Here is a 24,185-nt window from a genome sequence, read left to right as displayed (position 1 = left end):
GCGCCACGCGGCGCCCCAGGCGGCTTTCCGGGACCCCCCAGCGCGGCGCGCGGGGCCCCTTGGCCCGCGTCCCCGGAGGGGCTGCTGCGGGGCGCGGGCGGCAGGTGGCGCGGGCCGGGGGCGCGGGGTCCTCCGCCCGCCGCGCGGCTCGCCGAGGAAGAGTCGAGCCAGCTTCCGCCAAATTAGAAACAGCTTCTTCGTGTTGAGCGTTTACAGCGCGGAGAATCGCGTTCCTTCCCGCGGGGGGAAGGGCGCGGGAACCTCCCCGAGCAGCCGGAAGCGGGGGGCGCCGCGCCCCCCACGCCCCGCCCGCCCGCTGGGGACAAGATGTTGCGAGGTGTGAGCTGATCCCCGGCTCGCGAGGCCCGGGGGCGGCGGGGGCTCCCCGCGGGGGGCGCACAACACGCACACGGGGCCTGGGAGGACGGGCCCCACCTGGGGGGGGGACCTGCGCGGCGCCAGGGGGCGGGGGGCGCTTGTTCTCGTCCCCAGCGCCCCCCAGGCGGACCCTGCGCCCCGGGGAGGGGAGGGGCGGGGGCAGGCGCTGAGCCGGGCAGCGTTTACTCGACAGGCCAGGGCCGGGGTCCGCGGCCGCCCCCACCCGCCAGGGGGCCGCAGAGGGGGCGGCTTCCCCGCGCGAGCTGCCCGAGGGGCCCGTGCGCCCGCTTCTTGGGCCAAGGAGAAACCAAGCCGCTCCGCGGAGGCGCGAGCCCGGGGCCCGCGCCGCGTGTCCTGCCGGCGCAGCGGCCTGGCGGGCAGGGGCCGCGTGCCGCTCCCGGGGGCGCCGACGCGGGAGGCCGGGCGGAGCCTGCGCGGGAAGCGCACCGAGCAGCGAGGCGGCCGGGGTCGGCTGGGGGGCGGGCGCAGAACCGTCCAGAACGCGGCGGGCAGGACCCCGGCAGCCACCTGGGGCGGTGGGCGGGACGACGGGGCAGGGCCCTCCGGGTTACCTGGGGGCGGCAGGTGGGGCCTCCCGAGCTACCCGGGGTGGTGGGTGGCGGGCTGGACCCTGGGGCAGCTACCTGGGGGCAGTGGGCACAGCGGGTAGACCCTGGGGCAGCGGGCACAGACCCCTGGACAGCGGGTGGACCCTGGGCAGCTACCTGGGCGCAGCGGGTGGCGGGCTGGACCCTGGGGCAGCTACCTGGGGGCAGTGGGCACAGCGGGTAGACCCTGGGGGCAGCGGGCACAGTGGGCACAGACTACCTGGGCAGCTACCTGGGCACAGCAGGTGGCAGGCTGGACCCCGGGGCAGCTACCTGGGGGCAGTGGGCACAGCGGGCACAGACGCTGGACAGCGGGTGGACCCTGGGCAGCTACCTGGGCGCAGCGGGTGGCAGGCTGGACCCCGGGGCAGCTACCTGGGGGCAGTGGGCACAGTGGGCACAGACGCTGGACAGCAGGTGGACCCTGGGCAGCTACCTGGGCGCAGCGGGTGGCGGGCGGGCCCCGGGGCAGCTACCTGGGGGCAGTGGGCACAGTGGGCACAGACGCTGGACAGCGGGTGGACCCTGGGCAGCTACCTGGGCGCAGCGGGTGGCGGGCGGGCCCGGGGCGGCTACCTGGGCACAGCGGGTGGCAGGCTGGACGCCGGGGCGGCTACCTGGGCGCAGCGGGTGGCGGGCGGGCCCGGGGCGGCTACCTGGGCGCAGCGGGTGGCAGGCTGGACGCGGGGGCAGCTACCTGGGCGCAGTGGGTGGCAGGCTGGACGCGGGGGCAGCTACCTGGGCGCAGTGGGTGGCAGGCTGGATGCGGGGGCAGCTACCTGGGCGCAGCGGGGTGGCAGGCTGGACGCCAGGGCGGCTACCTGGGCACAGCGGGTGGCAGGCTGGACGCAGGGGCGGCTACCTGGGGGCAGCGGGGTGGCAGGCTGGACGCGGGGGGCGGCTACCTGGGCGCAGCGGGTGGCAGGCTGGACGCGGGGGCGGCTACCTGGGGGCAGCGGGTGGCAGGCTGGACGCAGGGGTGGCTACCTGGGGGCAGCGGGTGGCAGGCTGGACGCAGGGGCGGCTACCTGGGCACAGCGGGTGGCGGGCGGGCCCGGGGCGGCTACCTGGGGGCAGCAGGTGGCGGGCGGGCCCGGGGCGGCTACCTGGGCGCAGCGGGTGGCAGGCTGGACGCGGGGGCAGCTACCTGGGCGCAGCGGGTGGCAGGCTGGACGCGGGGGCAGCTACCTGGGCGCAGCGGGTGGCAGGCTGGACGCGGGGGCAGCTACCTGGGCGCAGCGGGTGGCAGGCTGGACGCGGGGGCGGCTACCTGGGCGCAGCGGGTGGCAGGCTGGACGCCGGGGCGGCTACCTGGGCGCAGCGGGTGGCAGGCTGGACGCGGGGGCGGCTACCTGGGCGCAGCGGGTGGCGGGCGGCCCGGGGCGGCTACCTGGGGGCAGCGGGTGGCGGGCGGGCCCGGGGCGGCTACCTGGGGGCAGCGGGTGGCGGGCGGGCCCGGGGCAGCTACCTGGGCGCAGCGGGTGGCAGGCTGGACGCGGGGGCGGCTACCTGGGCGCAGCGGGTGGCAGGCTGGACGCGGGGGCGGCTACCTGGGCGCAGCGGGTGGCAGGCTGGACGCCGGGGCGGCTACCTGGGCGCAGCGGGTGGCGGGCTGGACGCGGGGGCGGCTACCTGGGCGCAGCGGGTGGCGGGCGGCCCGGGGCGGCTACCTGGGGGCAGCGGGTGGCGGGCGGGCCCGGGGCAGCTACCTGGGCGCAGCGGGCGGCAGGCTGGACGCAGGGGCGGCTACCTGGGCGCAGCGGGTGGTGGGCGGGCCCGGGGCGGCTACCTGGGCGCAGCGGGTGGCAGGCTGGACGCGGGGGCAGCTACCTGGGCGCAGCGGGCGGCAGGCTGGACGCAGGGGTGGCTACCTGGGGGCAGCGGGTGGCAGGCTGGACGCCGGGGCGGCTACCTGGGGGCAGCGGGTGGCAGGCTGGACGCCGGGGTGGCTACCTGGGCGCAGCGGGTGGCGGGCGGCCCGGGGCGGCTACCTGGGCGCGGCGGCGCGCGGCAGCAGCACGGCGGCGCAGGCCACGCCGGCGAAGGGCTCGGGGAAGTGCAGGTCGCGCTCCCACTCGTCCGCCTCGGGGTTGTACACCTGCACCAGCCCCGTGACGTTGCTGAGGCGCCAGCTGTAGCCGCCCACCACGTAGATGCGGCGGCCCAGCACGCAGCAGCCCGCCTCCGACTGGCCGGCGCGCATGGGGCTGACGCTCGTCCACTGGTCGGCCTCGGGCGCGTAGCACTCCACGGCCAGCACGTCGAAGCAGCGGTCGGCGTGGTCCACGCGGCCGCCCAGCGCGTACAGGCGCCCGCCCGCGCCGGCCATGGCGTGCAGCACCCGCGGCTCGCTCATGGGCGCGCGGGCTTCCCACTGGTCCGCAGCGGGGTCATAGCAGTGCAGCGCGCGCTTGTCCTCCACCGACACCCCATAGCCGCCCGAGACGTAGAGGCGGCCGCCCGCCGCGGCGCCCGCGTGGCCCCAGGTGCGCCGCTTCAGCGAGCAGGCGTAGCCCCACTCGTTGCGCCGCGGGCAGTAGCGCTCCACCGAGGCCAGGCTGCCCGCGCGGTTGCGGCCGCCTGTGGCGTAGACCAGGCCGCCCAGGGCCGTCAGCTGGAACTGGATGCGGCTCTCCTGCATGGCGCGCAGCCGCAGCCAGCGGTTGCGGTGCGGGTCGTAGCGGTAGCAGGCGTCCACGGCGCCCTCGCCGCTGCGGTACTGCAGGTGCTGCCCGCCCGCCACGTACACGAAGTTGCCCAGCACGGCGGCGCACGCGTGGCTGCAGCCCACCTCCAGCTCCGTGAGCTCGCGGAACTGGCGCGCGCCCGGCTCGGGCAGCTGGTACACCTTGGCGCTGACGGCGCGGTCGTGGTCGGTGTAGGGCGTGCCGCCGAAGGCCAGCAGCGCGGGCGCGTCCGAGCGCACGGCCGTGCGCGGCGACTGCATCTCGTGCTGCCGGAAGGGCAGCACCTGGTAGCTGAAGGCCTCGAGCAGGAACTGGCGGCAGTGCGCGTCCTCCACCATCAGGTCCAGCGTCTGCACGCTGTCCACCAGCTCCGCCGAGCGCATCAGCGGGAAGCGGATGTGGCACAGCACGTGCGGGGCGCGCGCGCGCGCCGCGCCGGGTCGTGCTGCAGCCAGCGCACGGCGGCGCGGAACAGGTCGATCTCGGCGCAGCTCTGCAGCCGGTTGCTGCGCAGGAAGAAGACGAGGCGCTCGAGCGGCAGCTGCAGGAAGTCCTCCTCCTCGGAGATGCGCAGGAAGTGGCGGAAGGTGAAGGTGTCCACCGACTCGCGCAGCGCCGCCAGGCTGAAGGCGGCCGCCAGCTGCCCGATGTGCAGGCACGTCTCCACGCTCATGGCCGCCGTCAGGAACTGCTCGCACAGCTCCACCACCGGCAGCACCTGCAGGAAGGCGGCGGCGCCCAGCACGTCCTGCACGCACTCCAGGTCCAGCGCCACCTCCGCGCTGTACGCGAAGGCCACCACGTGCCGCAGGCCGCGCGCCGACACGCCCTTCAGCTCCACCGCGTCCTGGCTCGCCTCGCGCATGCCGCCGGTGAACATGGCCCTGCGGGGAGCGGGGTGTGGGCGGCGCCCCGGCCCCAGCTGCGCGCTGCGCTCGGGGCCCCCAGGGCGCCACGGCTGGCCCCCGAGGGGCCGAGGCGCCCCCCTCCCCGGGAGGAGGCCGGGGCCCGGCCTGGGGGAGGCACCGGGGGCCGTGCCACGGAGCGGCTGCCGCCCCCCTCCTCGCCCCACGCTGCGTGCCAGCCGCGGGGACGGCGAGCGGCCAGAGGCGGGGTCCCCGGGCGCCTGGACGGCTGCCCCGCGCGCACAGCCCGGGCGGCGCTCGGCCATGCGTGTCGGCGGCAGCGCGCCACGGGCCGCGGGAGAGCTTTGCCTTTTAAGGCAGCGGCGGCTGCAGCGCCCGCACCGGGAGCCTTGAAAGGGCATTTCTGCTCGGCCGCCCCCCACCCCCGCCGCAAATCCAGAATAAAAATAGCCGCGCCCCAGGGCCCCGCGCCCGGGCAGGCAGCGGCGGGGGCGAGCAGGGGCGCCCGCCCGCGGGGACCCCGCGCCCCGCCCCGGGGTCCCCCGCGCCGGGAAGGCGCCGGCTCACGGCCGGGGTGCGTGTCTGCAAACGGGGCGAGGCGCCGGGGTCGCCAGCGCCCCGCCCCGTGCCCGGCGCCCCGCCCCGTCCCCGCTCGCCCCGCCCCGTCCCCGCTCGCCCCGCCCCATCCCCGCTCGCCCCGCCCCGTGCCCGGCGCCCCGCCCCGTCCCCGCTCGCCCCGCCCCGTCCCCCGCTCGCTGCACCCCGAGCTCACCCCACCCCCATCCGCGCCTGCCTGTCCCCGCTCGCCCCTCCCACAGGCCCCCCACCCCGCGCACGCCTCGCCCGGCGCGTCCCCCTGCTCGCCCGCCCATGCGCGCACCTGCCGAAAAGCTCGCCCCGCCCAGTCCCACAGAAGCCCCGCCCACGCGCTCGCCCCGCCCACGCGCTCAGCGTGCCTCTGGCCGTCCATCCACGCTCGCCCCGCCCACGCGCTCAGCGTGCCTCTGGCCGTCCATCCATGCTCGCCCCGCCCATCCCTGCTCGCCCCGCCCACGCGCTCGGCGTGCCTCTGGCCGTCCATCCACGCTCGCCCCGCCCATCCCTGCTCGCCCCGCCCACGCGCTCGGCGTGCCTCTGGCCGTCCATCCACGCTCGCCCCGCCCAGTCCCGCGCTCGCCCCGCCCACGCACCCAGCGTGCCTCTACCCGTCCATCCACGCTCGCCCCGCCCAGTCCCCCGCTCGCCCCGCCCACGCGCTCAGCGTGCCTCTGGCCGTCCATCCACGCTCGCCCCGCCCAGTCCCCCGCTCGCCCCGCCCATGCGCTCAGCGTGCCTCTGGCCGTCCATCCACGCTCGCCCCGCCCATCCCTGCTCGCCCCGCCCATGCACTTGCCCCGCCCCTTCCCCACTCGCTCCGCCCTTCCGTGCTTGCCCCGCCCCCTTCCCCATGCCCCGCCCCATGTTCGCTCTTCCACCCTTGCCCCCGCCCCGCGCTCGCCCCGCCCCTTCCCTCGCCCCGCCCGCATGCTCGGGGGGCCCTCCCCGCTCTCGCCCTTCCACACTCGCCCCGCCCACGGTCGCCCCGCCCCTTCCCCTCGACCCGCCTCTGCCCTTCCCTGCTCGTCCCGCCCCATCCCCTCACCCCGCCCCTTCCCTCGCCCCGCCCACACGCTCCCCCACCGCCCCGCCCCTTCCCCGCCCCTTCCCTCGCCCCCACCGCCACGCCCCTTCCCTCGCCACGCCCTTCCCTGCTCGCCCCGCCCCTCCCTCCTCGCCTCGCCCCGCCCCTTCCCCGCCCCGCCCCCGCCCCGCTCACCTGAAGTAGTCGCTGCAGGCCGCCAGCACCACCTTGTGCGCGGGGAAGGCCTCGCGGCCCACGCGGAGCTCCACGTCCAGCAGCTGGCCCTGGGCGCGCAGGCTCGCCAGGCCGCGCAGGAGGCCCGCGCCGTGGCCGGGCGCCGAGAAGACGCGCCGCAGCGCCCCGTTCCTGTCGGCGCTGCGGGGAGGGCGCGTGAGGGCGGGGCCGCTGCCCGCGGAAGGGACCACACCTGCCCGCCGCCCCCGCCCCCGTGTCCCCCGCGCAGCACCGCCGCCCCCGGGCCTGCGTCCCCGTCCCCATCCCGTCCCCTGTATGCGCTCCCTCGTCCACCGTCCTCCTGTCCCCCCACCCTCTCATCCCCCGTACCCCTGCCCCCCATCCCCCATCCCCGAGTCCCCTGTCCCCCATACCCTGTCCCTGAGTCCCCCGTCCCCCCATCCCCCATCCCCATCTCCCCCGTACCCTGCACCCCATCCCCTCATCCCCTGTACCCTGTCCCTGAGTCCCCCATCCCCATCTCCCCCGTACCCTGCACCCCATCCCCTCATCCCCTGTACCCTGTCCCTGAGTCCCCCATCCCCATCTCCCCCGTACCCTGTACCCCATCCCCTCATCCCCTGTACCCTGTCCCTGAGTCCCCCATCCCCATCTCCCCCGTACCCTGCACCCCATCCCCTCATCCCCTGTACCCTGTCCCTGAGTCCCCCATCCCCATCTCCCCCGTACCCTGTACCCCATCCTCTCATCCCCTGTACCCTGTCCCTGAGTCCCCCATCCCCCATTCCCCCATCCCCATCTCCCCCGTACCCTGCACCCCATCCCCTCATCCCCTGTACCCTGTCCCTGAGTCCCCCATCCCCCCATCCCCCATCCCCATCTCCCCCTCCCCAAGTCCCCTGTACCCTGTCCCCCGTCCCCTCGTCCCTGCATCCCCGGTCCCCACGACGGGCACAGACGGAGCGAGGGCAGGCACGGCGTGAAGCGGGGAGCCCTGTGCCAGGGAATGTGACTCACAAGACACACAGCGTGCACCTGGCCGCCTGCACCTGCCCTCGGAGGGCCCACTCCACGGGGAGCCCCCAGGCCAGCCTCCCTGCGCCCCCACCCGCCACCCTCCCGTGCGAGGAGGCGTGGCCGAGGAGGAGCGGCAGGTGGGGGGATCAGCGATGACTGAGGCCTCGCCGCCATGGAGGAGGGAGGCCGGGGACGAGCGCAGGCCCCACGCTGTCGGCAGCCACATGCCGGGGCCCCCAGGCCTGGGGGCTCAAGAGCCCACGTGGCCCACTGGAGCCTCCCCCGGGCGACGCCCCTAAGGCTGCTCCCAGCCCCGACCCCGTCCCAACGGGGTCGCCCCGATGAACCCCCAAGTCCTCCCTGGGGCCTGCTGGGGACCAGCCGGGCAGGGCAGCCTCAGGCCGACGACGGGGTGTCCCACGGGAGCACCGCCTCCATGGGAGACCCAGGCCCGAGCCGCCACGGGCACGTCCCACGAGCAGGAGAGGCAGCGGGAAGGCCAGGGCCGCGCTTCCTCGGGGCTGTGTAAACCCTTTCCCACCCCCACACGCAGCCACAGCCCCGGGGGAGCTGGCGAGGGCCCGGGAGAGCACGCGGGTCAGGGAGCCCTGTGGGGGACAGGGGGGCCCGCCAGGGCCACACTCCAGGGCCGCGGGCAGAGCTGGGGGCAGGCCGGGCCTCCCCGCCTGGGCCCCGGGGCTGAGAGCAGGGCACAGCCCACCTCCCGGAGGCGTGTCCCCCTGGACGGAGCACGGCGCGGGGACCGAGGGCCTGCGGCTGGGAGGGGGCTGCTGGGCACCTCTCTTCTCCCTGACCTGTCCCAGGGCTGAAAAAGGAGACGCCCACCCAGCCCAGACCACCAGGGCAGCCCAGGGCCCAGCCACCGTGATTGGCCAAGGAAGGGGGCATGACCCAGCTCAGCCAATCAGAGCCACCGAGGACCCAGGGCCCAGCCACCGTGATTGGCCAGGGCCCAGCCACCGTGATTGGCCAAGGGTGGGGGCGTGATCCAGCTCAGCCAACCAGAGCCTCCCAGGGCCCAGCCACTGTGATTGGTCCAAGAACAGGGGCATGACCCAGCCCAGCCAATCAGAGTCACCGAGGACCCGGGGCCCAGCCACCCTGATTGGCCAAGGAAGGGGGCATGACCCACCCAGTCAACCAGAGTCTCCCACTGCCCAGTCACTGTGATTGGTCCAAGGATGGGGACGTGACCCAGCACAGCCAATCAGAGCCACTCAGGGCTCAAGAATGGGGGCTCCACCTGATCCAATCAGAACATCCCAGGACCCAGCCAGCCTGATTGGCCCGAGGATGTGGGTGTGGCCCACTGGAGCCAATCAGAGCCTTCCCTGAGACTTTGGCTGGGCCCCCCCACCCTGGGCTGGAGGCTGTCTTGGCCCTGGGTGGACTGGGCTGGGGGCCGGGGTCGCCTGGCACCAGGGGGGCTGCGAGCAGCCGGGGAGCAGAGACGGGCGTCGTGGGTTCCAGGAACCCCGAGCGCCAGCGCTCCTGAACCCTCTCCCGTCCGTCCTGCCCATCCCGGGGCCACAGGCTTCTCTCTGCAGCTGAAGGAAGAGGAGGGTCCCCGGCCCACGGGCCTGCAGACGTGCCACCTCTCCCCGCGCCGTGCCGCCCCCCGGGGAGCCCCTGCGCCCAGGCTGACCCCTCCTGCGGCCGGGACGGGAGGCTCCCGGGGACGGGCCGAGAGCGCCCGCCCCGTGCACAGCCCTGAAGCGTGACTGAGGGCCAGGGGCCGGCCACACGCCCCCTGCGCGAGTGACTCGGGCGCGGCGTAAACACGTGTGTGCCCGGGCTGCTGGGTGGCCTGCAGGCCCTGAGCGCCCCTTGCTGGGCAGGGCGCCAGCCGGGGGGGGGGACAAACGCTCCGGGGACAGCCCAGGCCGCCAGGGAGCCTGGCAGCGACACCTGACCGCGCTCCGCGCTCTGGATGGAGCGGCCTCTGCCGCGCAGCTCCGCCCACCGCGGTGCCGGGACGGCCCGGCCGCCGTCCCCTCCTGCCTCCTCCCGCGGGCAGCGTCCAGCCCTGAGCCCAGCAGGGGCCGCGCGGGGGGGCCCCGGCCACGCGGTCCCCACTGCTGCGCGGCGTCGTGGCTGCGGCGTCAGGACAGCCCCGCGGCCTCTGGCACCACCCCCCGCCCGCTTCCAGGAGCCGCGTCCTTGGGGACGCCAGGGCCCCGGGCCCGCTGCCAGGGCGGTGGGAGGCGCGCCCCGTGGGGAGACGCGGGAGAGATGCGGGAATGACGTCCCGCGGGCCGGAGGGCGGCAGAGGGGCTGAGGCCCGGGGGTGGCCTGGGCGTCCCACAAGGGCACCTCAGGCTGCCGGCCGCGCAGCACCTGCAGGGCCCTCCTGGCAGATGGGCCGGGGACGCCGGCTCCAGGGGGGACATGGGGGTCCCGGAGCGCGGGTCAGGCCAGCGGGCCCTCGGGCGGCTGCGGGGTCAGCAGCACAGGGCCCGCCCGCACGGCCGTGCCCGGGGAGCGCAGAGGCCGCGGCGGCAGGGCCGGGGTGCGGGGCAGCCCCCGGGCGCGAGCCTTCCAGCCGACGCGGGCTGTCCCTGCGGATCCCCCAAGGGCCCATGTGGCTCCCCGGGCGGCTGGCGGGGCCCGGGGCAGGCGAGGCGGGAGTGGGGGCCGGGCCCTGCGCCCACGGGGAGCGGGTGCCCGGCAGAGGAGGGCACGCGGCCCCGGCTCCCGCCACCCCTGCCCCCGAGCCCTCGCCCTGAGCGCCCGCCTCCAGGCGAGACGCCGCCCAGCCTCTGCCCGCGCCTACCCGGCCCGCCCCGCCCCGGGCCTCCCCGACTGCCCCTGCCGAGCCCCAAGCGCGCCCCTCCCCCCGAGGGGACACGGGGTGGGGACGGGGGATGAGGGGGGATGGAGGACAGGGGTGGCCAGGGGGCCAGAGAGGGATGAGGGGGTGGGGGACATGGGGGGACAGGGGGAGTGGGAGATGGGGACGGGGGGCGATGGGGAGACAAGGGCAACGAAGGGACCAGCCGTCCCGAGCGCTGCCTGCAGGGTGGGGGCTGGACTTGTTGGGGACGCGGGGGACAATCCGGGGAGCGGCCTCCCAGGCCCGACGGGAAGGGACGGTGCAGAAAGCCCCACCGAGGGACCCCAGCGGCGGCGGCAGCCCCCACGCCCGTACCCGCGACCTGGCCCTGCTCCCCAGGCCGCCCTGCGCCACGTGGACACAGCCCGCCCGGGGATGCGCGGCTCCTGCGTGGACACGGCCCGCCCGGGGACATGTAGCTCCTGCGTGGACACGGCCCGCCCGGGGACATGTAGCTCCTGCGTGGACACGACCCGCCCGGGGACATGTAGCTCCTGCGTGGACACGGCCCTCCCGGGGACGCGAGGCTCCTGCGTGGACACGGCCCGCCCGGGGACATGTAGCTCCTGCATGGAAACGGCCCGCCCGGGGACGCGTAACTCCTGCGTGGACACGGCCCGCCCGGGGACATGTAGCTCCTGTGTGGACACAGCCCGCCCGGGGATGCGCGGCTCCTGCGTGGACACGGCCCGCCCGGGGACATGTAGCTCCTGCGTGGACACGGCCCTCCCGGGGACGCGAGGCTCCTGCGTGGACACGGCCCGCCCGGGGACGCATAACTCCTGCGTGGACACGGCCCGCCCGGGGACGCATAACTCCTGCGTGGACACGGCCCGCCCGGGGACATGTAGCTCCTGCATGGAAACGGCCCGCCCGGGGACGCATAACTCCTGCGTGGACACGGCCCGCCCGGGGACGCGCAGCTCCTGCGTGGACACGGCCCGCCCGGGGACATGTAGCTCCTGCATGGAAACGGCCCGCCCGGGGACGCGCGGCTCCTGCGTGGACACGGCCCGCCCGGGGACGCGCGGCTCCTGCGTGGACACGGCCCGCCCGGGGATGCGTAACTCCTGCGTGGACACGGCCCGCCGGGGGACGCGCAGCTCCTGCGTGGACACGGCCCGCCGGGGGACGCGAGGCTCCTGCGTGGACACGGCCCGCCCGGGGACATGTAGCTCCTGCGTGGACACGGCCCTCCCGTTGACGCGAGGCTCCTGCGTGGACACGGCCCACCCGGGGACATGTAGCTCCTGCGTGGACACGGCCCTCCCGGGGACATGTAGCTCCTGCGTGGACACGGCCCTCCCGTTGATGCGAGGCTCCTGCGTGGACACGGCCCGCCCGGGGACATGTAGCTCCTGCGTGGACACGACCCGCCCGGGGACATGTAGCTCCTGCGTGGACACAGCCCTCCCGGGGACGCGCGGCTCCTGCGTGGACACGGCCCGCCCGGGGACATGTAGCTCCTGCGTGGACACGGCCCTCCCGTTGACGCGAGGCTCCTGCGTGGACACGGCCCGCCCGGGGACATGTAGCTCCTGCGTGGACACGGCCCTCCCGGGGACGCGAGGCTCCTGCGTGGACACGGCCCGCCCGGGGACATGTAGCTCCTGCGTGGACACGGCCCTCCCGGGGACGCGAGGCTCCTGCGTGGACACGGCCCGCCCGGGGACATGTAGCTCCTGCATGGAAACGGCCCTCCCGGGACGCATAACACCTGCGTGGACACGGCCCGCCCGGGGACATGTAGCTCCTGCATGGAAACGGCCCTCCCGGGACGCGAGGCTCCTGCGTGGACACGGCCCGCCGGGGGACGCGTGGCTCCTGCGTGGCACTGCCCGCCCGGGGGCGCGCGGCTCCTGCGTGGACACGGCCCGCCCGGGGGCGCGCGGCTCCTGCGTGGACACGGCCCTCCCGGGGACGCGCGGCTCCTGCGTGGACACGGCCCGCCCGGGGGCGCGTGGCTCCTGCGTGGACACGGCCCGCCCGGGGGCATGTAGCTCCTGCGTGGACACGGCCCGCCTGGGGACATGTAGCTCCTGCGTGGACACGGCCCGCCCGGGAGCGCGCGGCTCCTGCGTGGACACGGCCCGCCCGGGGGCGCGCGGCTCCTGCGTGGACACGGCCCGCCCGGGGGCGCGCGGCTCCTGCGTGGACACGGCCCGCCCGGGGGCGCGCGGCTCCTGCGTGGACACGGGCTGCGGGAGGGCCCGCCCGCCCGGCGCCAGCCCCCGCCGCGGCGCCCGCCCCACGTCCCGGGTTCGCCCCGTGCCCACGACCCTCCCTCCCGGGCACCGGTGTCCGGGGCCCCCCAGGAGGAAGGAGGACGGGCGCGTCTCTTCCGCCCTCGGTTACAAAAGAGGGACGATGGCGCCGCCTGAGGGGAGGCGGGACAGGCCGGGCGCAGCCTCCGGGGACGCGGCGGGCGGCGCGGGGGGCGGGCGGGGCTGGGGGCGCGGCGGGACAGCGCCGGGACCCGCGGGCGCAGGGCTGGGGGCCGGCCTCAGCGCCGCGTCCACGGCCAGCCCCGGGACCCCAAGTACAGCCGCCGCAGCAGCGGAAGGCCCACGGGGCGGCAGGCGCGGAGGCGGGGCGCCAGCTCCCGCCCACGAGGCTCCGGGCTCTGCCCGGGACCCCCACACAAGCCCGCGCCCGGCCTCCGCGCCCAGGCCGCCCAGGGGCCCGCGCAGCTCCAGAGGGAGGCCTGCCCGCGCCACCTGGCCGCGCCCCGGCCGCCGCCTCGCACACCTGCAGGTTGGATGGAAATCGCCAGCTGCCAGCAAGCGCAGCTGTCGTCAAGTAACTGCAAAACAACCTCCACGATCAGAAGACAAAGCGACCGGGATGCGGGCAGGAGTCCAAAAGGGGACTGACGCTTACGGGATCACTGCGCACGACGGGCAGGCCTGGACGGGCAGGCGGCAGCGCCAGCCGCCACGTCGCGCCACACCTGGGCGAGGCTCGGGGAGAGTTTCGGTCTTGCGGACGCGCCTGGCGCGTCGGGGTTCAGCGCAGGCAGCGGCTCGGTGTGAACCGCGGGCTGCGCTCTCTAGCGCAATTACCGCGGCTTTCGTCGTCGCCGGCAGAGCGGCAACGCGACAGCGCTTGCTGGTAACGGGGCAGGGCTACGGGAACTCTACGTGTTCTGTGCAACTTTCCTAGAAACCGACAACTTATTTCCTTAAGAAAAAAAAAAAAATGCCAGCAACTTTTTTTTTTCTCTCGAGGTACCGGGACCGGGGATTGAACCCGGGACCTCGTATGGGAGAGCCCGGAGCTTGACCACTGAGCCACATCCGCTCCCCTGGGTTGGTCTTTTCTTTGTTCTGCCTGTTGTTTGGTTTTAGGAGGCAGTGGGACCGGACCTGGGACCTCTCGTGTGGGAGGCAGGGGCTCAACTGCTTGAGCCACCTCCGTGCCAACCCCCCAAATTGTAATGGGCAAAACGTTTGAAAAGACACTTCACCAAAGATATGAAGAGCCAATAAGCACATGAAAAATTATCTAACCTTATTAGGGAAATGCAAATTAAAACCCCAAGACACCTCCACGCTCCTGTTAGGATGGCTGAAGTTCTTCAAGGGAAGTGGACATGGCTCAGTGGTCAGGGCGTCCGCCTACCACATGGGAGGTCCAGGGCTCAAACCCCGGGCCTCCTGACCCGTGTGGAGCTGGCCATGCACAGTGCTGATGCGCGCAAGGAGTGCTGCGCCACACAGGGGTGTCCCCCGCGTAGGGTAGCCCCACGCGCAAGGAGTGCGCCCGTAAGGAGAGCCGCCCAGCGCGAAAGAAAGCGCAGCCTGCCCAGGAATGGCGCCGCACACACGGAGAGCTGACACAGCAAGATGACGCAACAAAAAGAAAGAGATTCCCGGTGCCGCTGACAAGAATATAAGCAGACACAGAAGAACACACAGCAAATGGACACAGAGAGCAGACAACGGGAGGGGGGAGGGGAGAGAAATAAATAAAATAAAACTCTTTAAAAAAATAAAAATTCTTCAACAAGCAATGCTGGAAAAACAGGGCCTTGACAAGCAGAAGAACTGAGCTAGAAATCTACCTATCACCACGTTCAAAAACCCACACGAGGTGAATCAGACCTAAATCTAAGCTCTGCAACCGTGGAATTCCTGGAAGATAAGAGAAGGGCAGATCTTGGTGACATGGACTCAACAACGGATTCTTAGACTTGACACCATGAGCCGAGCAACAAAAGAACAGAAGAGAAATGTGATTTCACCAAAATGAAAAACTTGTGTGCACTGAAGGAAATTATCAAGACCGTGAAAAGATAACCCAGAGAACGGGAGGAAATCGTCTCCAACCAGACACCGGATAAGGGTTTAATATCCAGAATACATAAAGAACTCCGGCAACTAAACAGCAAAAAGACAGACAGCCTGATGAGGAGAAGACGGGCAAAGGACTGGAACAGACATTTCTCCAAAGAGGTGATATAGTGGTCAACAGGCACGGGAAAAGACGCTCATCGTTATCAGGCACTGGAGAAAAGCAAGTTAAAAGCATAATGGGGGAAGTGGATGTGGCTCAATGGATAGAGCGTCCGCCTACCACATGGGAGGTTCAGGGTTCAAACCCCGGGCCTCCTTGACCCGTGTGGAGCTGGCCCATGCGCAGTGCTGATGCGCGCAAGAAGTGCCCTGCCACGCAGGGGTGTCCCCCGCGTAGGGGAGCCCCACGCGCAAGGAGTGCGCCCGTAAGGAGAGCCACCCAGCGTGAAAGAAAGTGCAGCCTGCCCAGGAATGGCGCCGCACACACGGAGAGGTGACATAGCAAGATGACGCAACGACAGATTTCCGGTGCCACTGATAAGGATACAAGTGGACACAGAAGAACGTACAGCGAAGGGACACAGAGAGCAGACAACGGGGGGAAAGGGGAGAGAAATAAATTTTTTAAAAAGCATAACGGTCCCACTTCGCACACACACGGACGGCTATTCGGAAAAGGAAGGTAACGCGTGTTGGCAGGTGTTGGGGAAAGGGGGGCGCTCGCTGGGACACGGTCGCACGACACGGGCGGAGGCTGACAGGGCAGCGCTCCCCACGGAGCAGGTCTGAAGGGAGACCCCCTCTGTGAATTTGAATTTTGCAGGACCTGCCCGGGGTGGGGAGTGACGGTGGGTGGGAGGCCGTCGAGGGTGGGCTGAGGTCCAGGGCCCGGCGGGGAGCCCGAGGGGGGCGCTGTCCCCCTTGCGTGGCCGAGGGTGGCGGGTGGGGGGCTTTCGGGACAGGCTGGAGGATCTGCAGGGGTGAGGGTCCCCGTGTCCCCTCACTCCCGTGGCTGAAGCCCCGCGGCTTCTCCGTTCCACCCCTGGGGCAGCGCCGTGCTCGCAGGTGCGCAGGCTTCTGGGGCAGGGGGGGCTCGTCTTTCCTCGACGCGTGCCAGGGGAAACTGAGTCCCAGCTCTTCATTCTTGCAAGGGCGCGGCGGGGCGCGGGCCCTCTGGGAACGCGGACTGGCGCGGCCACCGTGGGACGCGGCACGGCGCCCGTTCGCGACGGCACATACGCAAGTGCCACATGACTCAGCGGTCCCACTTCCAGCGACACGACCAGAGAGGGAACGGGTGCCAGAGACTGTTTACAGCAGCGTTACTCACAACAGCCGAAAGCTGGAAGCCGCCCAAGCGCCCGCCGGCCAGCGGCTGGGTAAACACACTGTGCTCCGGACACACAATGGAATATTATTCAACTTTAAGAAAAAAAACGGAGTGAGGAGACGGGTTGCGACACAGGCAGACTTTTAAAACATGACGCCGAGTGAAACAAGCAAGACACGCGAGGACAAAATTTTCCGGGAGAGACCATGTGTGAGGCCACAAATCAAATCTCGGTACATTTATGAATGGTGAAATCATACAAAGTAATTCTTGGACCGCAATGGAATAAAGCTAGAAATCATTAACAGAAGGAAAAATGGAAAATATGTGGAAATTTAAAAAAAAAAAAAAAAAAGAAAAACGCCATCCGGCAAATCAATGGGCCAAAGAAGAAATCACCGGGGAAATTAGGAAATATCGTAGGATGAATGAAAACCAAAACACAACATACCAAATGTATGAGTTGCAGCAAAGGCAGTGCCCGGAGAGGAATCTGGAGCTCTAACTTCCTACGTTAAAAGGCAAGAAGGAACCCAAATAAAAAACCTAGCTTCAACCCTAGAGAAACCAGAATAAAAACAAGAACAGAGAAGAGAAAAACAATAAAGAGGATCAACAAAAACAAAAAGTTGGTTTTTTGAAAACATCAATGAAATTGACAAACCTTTAGCCAGACTGACAGAGAAAAGGAGAGCAAGGATGCAGATAACTACACTCAGGAGTGCAAATGGGACATGGCCACGGACCTTCTAGAAATAAAGAAGACGATGAGAGGACACACCAACAGTTATACACCAAAGAAGGGGCGAAAAGGACCAAGTCCGTGAAACATAAAAGTACCTGCTCTGAGACACAAGAAATAGGAAATCTCAACAGACCTGCAACAAGTAAAGAGATTCAGTCATTAAAAACCTCCCTCCAAGAAGAGCCAAGGACGAGATGCTTCACTGGGGAATTGCACCAAATGTTTAAAGAATATTTAACACCAGTCCTTCCCAAACTCTTCCAAAAACAAAAAACACAAGAGGAGGGACACTTTCTACCTCACTCTATGAGCCCGCATGACCCTCATACAAAGGCAGATAAAGCGAGCGCAAGAAAATTACTGGCCGAAATCTCTCACAGATACAGATGCAAAAAATCTCAAAAGAATTCTAGCAAGCCAAGTCCAAGGGTGCATTAAAAGGGCTATCCACCGTGGCCACGTGGGATTTGGTCCAGTAATGCAAGGATGGCTCGACATCAGAAATTCCCTGCACCGCACCAATGAACAGACGAAGGCGGAGAAACACCCGATCCTCTCAACAGATGCAGAAGGAGCGTGTGACAAAGTCCAGTGCCCCTTCCTGATACAAACACTTAGAAAACTAGGAACTGAGAGAAACTTCCTCAGCATGGTAAAGGGCAGATATAACGAGCAATCTACAAAGGAAATAAATATACAGAAGTCATCTGGGCCTCTATATTCCACTAACGCGCACTCTAAAGAGGAAATCAAGAAAACAATTCCATTTACAGCGGCATCTAAAAAAATGAAGTACCAAGGAATAAATTTAACCGAGGAGGGGAAAGACTTGTACACTGAAGACACAGCCAAAAGACACTAAAAAAGACCTAAACAAATGGGAAGACATCCCATGTTCATGGAGCACTGGATAGTGCTAAAATTTTCAATTCTGCCTAAAGCAATCTATAAATTCAATGCAGTTCCTATCAAAATTCCAGTAGCCTTTTTTTAATAACCCCCCGCCCCCACTTACAGCTTCCTTGCTGTCTGCTCTCTGTGTCCATTTGCTGCAAGCTCGTCTGTGTTGCTGTTTTTTTACTTGTCTCCTTTCTGCTGCGTCGCCTTTGCTGAGCCGGCTCTCTCTGCGGCCTCGCGGGCGGGTGCCTCTCGCAGCGTGCGGGGGAGCCCGCCTTCACAAGGAGGCCCCGGGATGCGAACCCAGGGCCTCCCATACGGTAGGCGGGAGCCCACCTGATGGAGCCACAGCCGCTTCCCTCCAGTAGCCTTTTTTTTTTGCAGAAATGGAAAAGCTGATCCAACAAGTCCTACAGAATCGCCAAGGGCCCCAAAGAGCCAAAAACAATCCTGATATAGAAGAACAAAGTTGGGGGAATCTCACTTCCTGATTTCAAAACTTGAGGCAAAGGAAAGGAAGAAGAATAAAACAAACTTACAGCAAAATCCGGTAAATGAAACAGTGTAGTACTGGTACGCCAACTGAGAGTTCAGAGATAAGCCACACAGGAAAGGCCAGCTGGTTTTCAACAAGGGGCAAGTCCACTCACTGGGGAAAGAAAAGTCCCTGCAAGAAAAGGCGGGACGTGGATGTGTCTCAAGCAGTGGAGCGCCTGCCTGCTGCACGGGAGGCCCCTGGTTCGGCTCCCGGTGCCTGCTAAAGAAGACAGCAGGCTGGCGCAACGGGCAGGCGCGGCAAGCTGACACAACAAGAGACACGAGGAGGAAAACATAATGAGGAACTCAACGAAGCAGGGAATGGAGGTGGCTCAAGAGGCTGGGTGCCTCCCTCCCACATCGGAGGTCCCAGGTTCAGTTCCCAGTGCCTCCTAAAGAGACAAAGACGAACAGACACAGCGAGTGCAAATAACGAGGGGGTGGGGAGAAATAAATAAAAGCCTTAAAAATACAAAGGGTGCTGAAACAATGGGATATTCACATGCAAAAGAATGAATGTGGATGCTGGCCCCTCACCCTATAAAAATATTAACTCAAGGGAAGCAGATTTGACTCAACTGACAGGGCGTCCGTCTACCACAGGGGAGGTCCGCGGCTCAAACCCTGGGCCTCCTTGACCCGTGTGGAGCTGGCCCACATGCAGTGCTGATGTGCGCAAGGAGCGCCGTGCCACGCAGGGGTGTCCCCCGCGTAGGGGAGCCCCACGCACAAGGAGTGCACCCCGTAAGGAGAGCCGCCCATCGCGAAAGAAAGTGCAGCCTGCCCAGGAATGGCACCGCACACACGGAGAGCTGACACAGCAAGATGACGCAACAAAAGGAAACAGAGATTCCCACTGATAGGAATGCAAGTGGACACAGAAGAACACACAGAGAGCAGACAACTGGGGGGGGAGAGAAATAAATAAAAAATAAACCTTTAAAAAATATATATAAATATATATATATATATATATATATATATATACACACACAAAATGGATCAACGACCTAAAGCTAAGAGCATAAAACTCTTACAAAAAATCACAGAGAAACATCTTGAGGACCTCGTGGTAGGCAGCGGATTAAAAAGGACAGGGAACAAGAGCAAAAAAGAAAGAAAAAGATGGACTTAAAATGTAAAAGTTTTGAACATCAAAGGACGTCATCCAGAAAGTGAAAACAACCGACAGAATGGCAGAAAATATTTGCAAACCAAATCTCCGGTAAGGATTTAATAACCAGAATATATAAAGAACTTCTACAACTCAACAACAAAAAGACATACCCAGTTTCAAAAGCAGACTAAGGGGACGCGGATGCGGCTCTAGTGATGGGGCTTCCGCCTACCATATGGGAGGACCCGGGTTCCATCCCTGGGGCCTCCTGGTGAAAAAGAAGAAGAAAGTGTGTCTGTGCCGAGAGCCAGTGCCCGTGCGATGAGCCGGTGCCCGCGCAAGTGAGTCACGCAGCAAGATGAAGACGCATGAAAAGAGAGACAAGGGGAGAGTCAAGGTGAAGCGCAGCAGAGACCAGGAACCGAGGTGGCTCAATTGACAGGGAGCCTCTCTCCACATCAGAGATCTCCAGGATCGAATGCCAGTGGATCCTAGAGGAGAGAAAATGAGAAGAGAAGACAACACAGACAGAGAAAACAGCAGGGCGAGAGGAGGGGCAGGGGGACAACAACTCAATAAATCTTAAAAAGAAACAAAACACAGGCGACGAGCTGGAATAGACCTGTCTCCAAAGAAGACATTCGAATGCCCGATAAGGAGATGAGGAGATGCACAGCAGCACTGACCACTGGAGAAATGCAAGCTGAAACTACAATGATGGGAGGCGGCTGTGGCTCAACCGATTGGGCTCCCGCCTACCATATGGGAGGCCCTGGGTTCGCGTCCCGGGGCCTCCTTGTGAAGGCAAAGCTGGCCGGCGCCCGTAGAGAGCTGGCGCAGCAAGATGACGCAACGAAGGGAGACAAGCAGACACAGTGAACGGACAGAGAGAGCAGACAGCAAGCACGCGGCAAGGGGGGACAAATAAAATAAATCTTTAAACCAACGAAAACGACAATGAGTTACCGCTTCACAGCCACTAGGATGGCTGTTACTTGAAACGCTGGAAACGAGAAGCGTTGGCAGGGATGCAGAGAAAAAGGAGGGCTTGTGCCTTGGCAGTGGGATGTAAAAAGGGGCCGCTGCTGCGAAAACAGCACGGCGGTTCCTCGAAAAGTTCACCGGACAGCTGCCCCATGACCTGGTAATTCCGCTCCCACGTATGTGCCCGAAGGACTGAAAGCAGAGACACGAGGGATTCGTGCACGCTGTTCCCGGCCACACCGTTCCCGGCAGCCCAGAGGGGGAAACAACCCCGGCGTCCGTCAGCACGGACGGAGAAGGACGTCGATCCCCATGAAAAGAGGTGCCGCCCCACGCAACAACGCGGAGACAGCTGAGTGGCACGAGCCGGGCACAGGAGGACCGACTGTGACGTCCCCCACGGGGGAAGCAGGATGGCGGCGGCCGGGGCGGAGGGAGGACGCAGTGTGATCAGGCAACGTTCTCGGGGCGAGTCTGGGCGCGATGTCCTGCAGCTTTGCTCTGTCGGGTCACAGCGACGAGCACACACCTAGCGTTTACGGGCGTTTACATATAGAGATTCACTTCCGTAAATGAAAGGGGAAAAAGAGCGGAAGTAGCGGGAAAGTCACGCGGTCTTGTCAATACACTTAACGCCCGAGGACTGTCCACACGGAACCGTTACAATGGTTTTCAAATTACGCCTAGTTCACTGCAACTGAAAATGAAGCGAGGGAAGTGGACGTGGCTCAACGGATAGAGCGTCCGCCCACCACATGGGGGGTCCACGGTTCAAACCCCGGGCCTCCTGACCCGTGTGCAGCTGGCCCATGCGCAGTGCTGATGCGTGCAAGGAGTGCCCTGCCACGCAGGGGTGTCCCCCGCGTAGGGGAGCCCCACGCGCAAGGAGTGCGCCCCGTAAGGAGAGCCGCCCAGTGTGAAAAGAAAGTGCAGCCTGCCCAGGAATGGCGCCGCACACACGGAGAGCTGACACAACAAGGTGACGCAACAAAGAGAAACACAGATTCCCGTGCAGCTGGTAAGGATAGAAGCGGTCACAGAAGAACACACAGCAAATGGACACAGAGAGCAGTCAACGGGGAGGAAAGGGAGAGAAATAAATAAATATTGGAAAAAAAAAATGGATAGAGACAGAGCGCAGATCTTGGGGCGCCAGGGCAGGCGGCGGGGGCAGGGCCCACCGCCAAGGGGCCGGAGGGCACTTTCCGGGGTGACGGGAGCCTCCTGAAAACCGGCAGGCGGTGACGGGTTTCCAGGGCTGTGCGGATTTATTGAAACGCAAGGAACGGCTCGACGGCGACGAACGTGGGGTGGCGAACGGAGGACACGTCGGTGGAGCTGGCTCAGAAAGGAAAGAAAAGGAAGGGCCCTGGCCCCGGGTCCTCCGCCGGCTGCCTGTGTCCCCTTAGCCTGTCCCTCACGCCCACCCACCCACCCTCCGACGCCTCCTTGAGGTCTCTGCCCCCTCCTGGCGCCCCGTGCGGGCCTCGGCCAGCACCCACCGGAAGGCCGGACGCCGCTGCGCGCCCCACGGTGCCGCCGCGTCCCCCAGGGCAGGCAGGGCCCTGCCCGCCTCCTTGCCTGGGCCCGGCCGCCCCTCCCCACCCACCCCCATTCCATCCACCTGCTGTGGGGTGCAGCGTGTCCCCCAGAAAGGTGCGGCCGGGTGTCAGCTCCCGGCCTCGCCCACGGGGCCTCGATTGGGTAAAGGGTCTTTGGAGATTCGTCACGACGCGGCCACGTGGGCGCCGGGCGGCCGTGTCCTCAGAAGGGGGGGGAGAAGTGGACACTGAGGCAGAGAGGGAAGGCGGCGGCGCGGCGACGGAGGGCGGGGCCACAAGCCAAGGGACGCTGATGGCCGCCTGTCCCCGCCAGCGCAGGCCACGCCGGGACGTGGATTTCCGGCTCCAGGACGGGGGGTCACCAAGCGGGGGCCCCGCTCACCGGGGCCACCAGGCCCGTCCCCCGCCAGCGCCGCCCCAGGTCCCGCCATCCCAGGGACCCCGGCAAAGGCTCGCGGTCCCGTGCCGGTTCCGGGGCTCCGAGGCCCCCCCTCCAGGGAGCTGCCCCCAGCGCACGGGGGGGCTGACCCCAAGAGGGGACTGGAGCCCCCTCGTCGAAGGCCTTGGCTTGAACCCTGGGCCTGGGGGGGTGCACCCCACGGGGCTTTGGGGGGGCGTTCCCAAGGAAGGACCCTCTCCAGGCTTAGACCCTCAAGGCGCTCCCACCCCCCTTGGGCCCCCCAAGACCCCCTCGGGAACCCTGGGGCCCCGGGACCCCGCCCCTTGCTCCTTAGGTACCCCCTCATCCCCACGCGCCCCCCTGTCCCCCTGGGGCCCCTTCCGGGGTTCCTCGGGCCCCCGGGGGTCCTGGCAAGTTCTCGGGTTCCCTCAGGCCCCCGGAAGCCCCCCCTGGCCCCCCGGCCCCCGCGCGCCCCGCACCCCCGGGGACCCCGCGCCGCCCCGCAGGCGCCCAGCCCCCCCCACGCCCCGCGGGCACCGCGACAGCCGCCCCCCGGCGCCGGCGCCCCCGCGGCGGCCAGGCCGGGCCCCGCGCTCACCCGCCCGCGCGCTCCGCGCCGCCGCCCGCGCCGCCGCCGCCGGACTCCGCCATCTTGCCGCCGCCGCGCGCGCCGGGCCGGGCGACGCGCGCGCCCCCGCGAGGGGCGGGGCCGGCTGGGGGCGGGGCCTGGGGCGGGGCCTGGCCGGGAGGCCGCCGCGCGGCCCGCGGAGGGAAGGGGCGGGGCCTGGCGGGTGGGCGGGGCCTATCTGAGTGGCCGCGGCTGGCGCGGGGAGGGGAGGAGCTGGTCCGGGAAGGAGCGGGACCTCCTCGGGGGCGGGGCCTCTGCGGGGGCGGGGCCGGCGTGGGGAGTGGCGGGGCTGGTCCGTGAGAGGGCCGGGCCTGGGGGGCGTGGTCTGTCTAGGGGGCGGGGCCCGACTGCGGGAGGCGGGGTCTGTCTGAGGGAGGCGGGCCCAGCGCGGGGACAGAGCTGTCCTGGGAAGGGGGCGGGGCCATGTCAGCGGGTAGGCGGGGTCTTCTGCAGAGGCGGGGCCTGTCTGCAGGAGGCGGGGCCTTGCGAGGAGGGGTGGGGCTGGGCTGAGGAGGGGCGAGGTCTGTCTGCAGGCGGCGGGGGCCGGCACGGAGACGGAGCTGCCCTGAAAAGGGGGCGTGGTCGTGCCACAGGTGGGGGGGGGTCTCCTGCAGGAGGCGGGGCCTGTGTGGAAATGGGTGGGGCTGTGCTGAGGAGGGGCGGGGCCTGTTCACAGGAGGCAGGGCCGGCGTGGGGGCGTGGCTGCCCTGGAAAGGGGCGGGGCTGTGTCAGCGGGTGGGCGGGGTCTGTCTGCAGAGGCGGGGCCTGTGTGGGGAGGGGTGGGGCTGTGCCGAGGAGGGGCGGGGCCTCCTGCCGGAGGCGCGGCCTGGCCGCGGAAGGCGGGGCCAGTCTGCCGAGGGCAGCTGATGGAGCCGGGGGTGATTGGGGTGAAGGGGAACCCCGGAAGGAAGCAGGGGTGGGGGCGGGGCAGGAGAGGAGGGAAGGGGCCGGGCTGGGGAGGGGGCGGAGCGAGGTGCAGAGGAGCGGGGCACAGGCACTCAGGCCCCGCCCTCAGACCTGAGGAGCCCCCCCCCGCCCCCCAAGCTCTCCCCTGCCCCCAAACCTCAGCCCTCCAAGCCCCCTCTGATGCCAACCTTCCTGCAACGCCGAGAATCCCACCCCCTGCCTCACCCACCGATTCTGTTCTCAGGCCCCCAAACCCCACCCTCGCACCCTCTCCCCACCCCCTACTCAAATCCCAACTACTACCCCCCCCAAATTCCTGCCCACAGTCCCTTCAAGCCCACACGTACACCCCGAAGTCGGTTCTGGCAGAGCCAGCTCCCACAGACCCCTCCAGCCCCCCAAACACCTCCCATCCTCAGCCCTCCAAGGTTGGCAGTGGAATTCTGGAACCTTCTCTCCTTCCTTTGCTTCCCCCTCTATACCACCCTCTAGACTCTAGCCCACCCCCCAGACTCTCCCCTGGAAGGCTCCAAGCTCCTGGACGCCCCTCCAGCCTGA

At 68.1% G+C, this 24,185-nt stretch overlaps 2 protein-coding genes across 2 annotated transcripts; both read right to left on the bottom strand.

Annotated features, from left to right (window-relative positions):
- Nucleotides 1–1,869: 1,869 nt before the first annotated feature.
- KLHL26 (kelch like family member 26) lies at nt 1,870–22,745 on the bottom strand. Its single transcript, XM_058292753.2, is given in 4 exon segments — nt 1,870–4,083; nt 4,086–4,557; nt 6,356–6,535; nt 22,692–22,745. Coding segments are annotated over 4 exon segments (1,815 nt in total). The 5' UTR covers nt 22,745; the 3' UTR covers nt 1,870–2,973.
- Nucleotides 9,800–12,069, bottom strand: LOC105744647 (collagen alpha-1(III) chain-like). The gene has a single exon (XM_058292752.2). The coding sequence runs from the start codon at nt 11,983–11,985 to the stop codon at nt 9,835–9,837; it is 2,151 nt and encodes a 716-aa protein (XP_058148735.1). The 5' UTR covers nt 11,986–12,069; the 3' UTR covers nt 9,800–9,834.
- Nucleotides 22,746–24,185: the final 1,440 nt, after the last annotated feature.

This window comes from Dasypus novemcinctus, unplaced genomic scaffold (assembly GCF_030445035.2).
Source record: "Dasypus novemcinctus isolate mDasNov1 unplaced genomic scaffold, mDasNov1.1.hap2 scaffold_271, whole genome shotgun sequence".
NCBI lineage: Eukaryota > Metazoa > Chordata > Mammalia > Cingulata > Dasypodidae > Dasypus > Dasypus novemcinctus.
The sequence above is the reverse complement of the archived record's forward strand: the minus strand, read 5'-3'. Positions and strand labels throughout refer to the sequence as shown.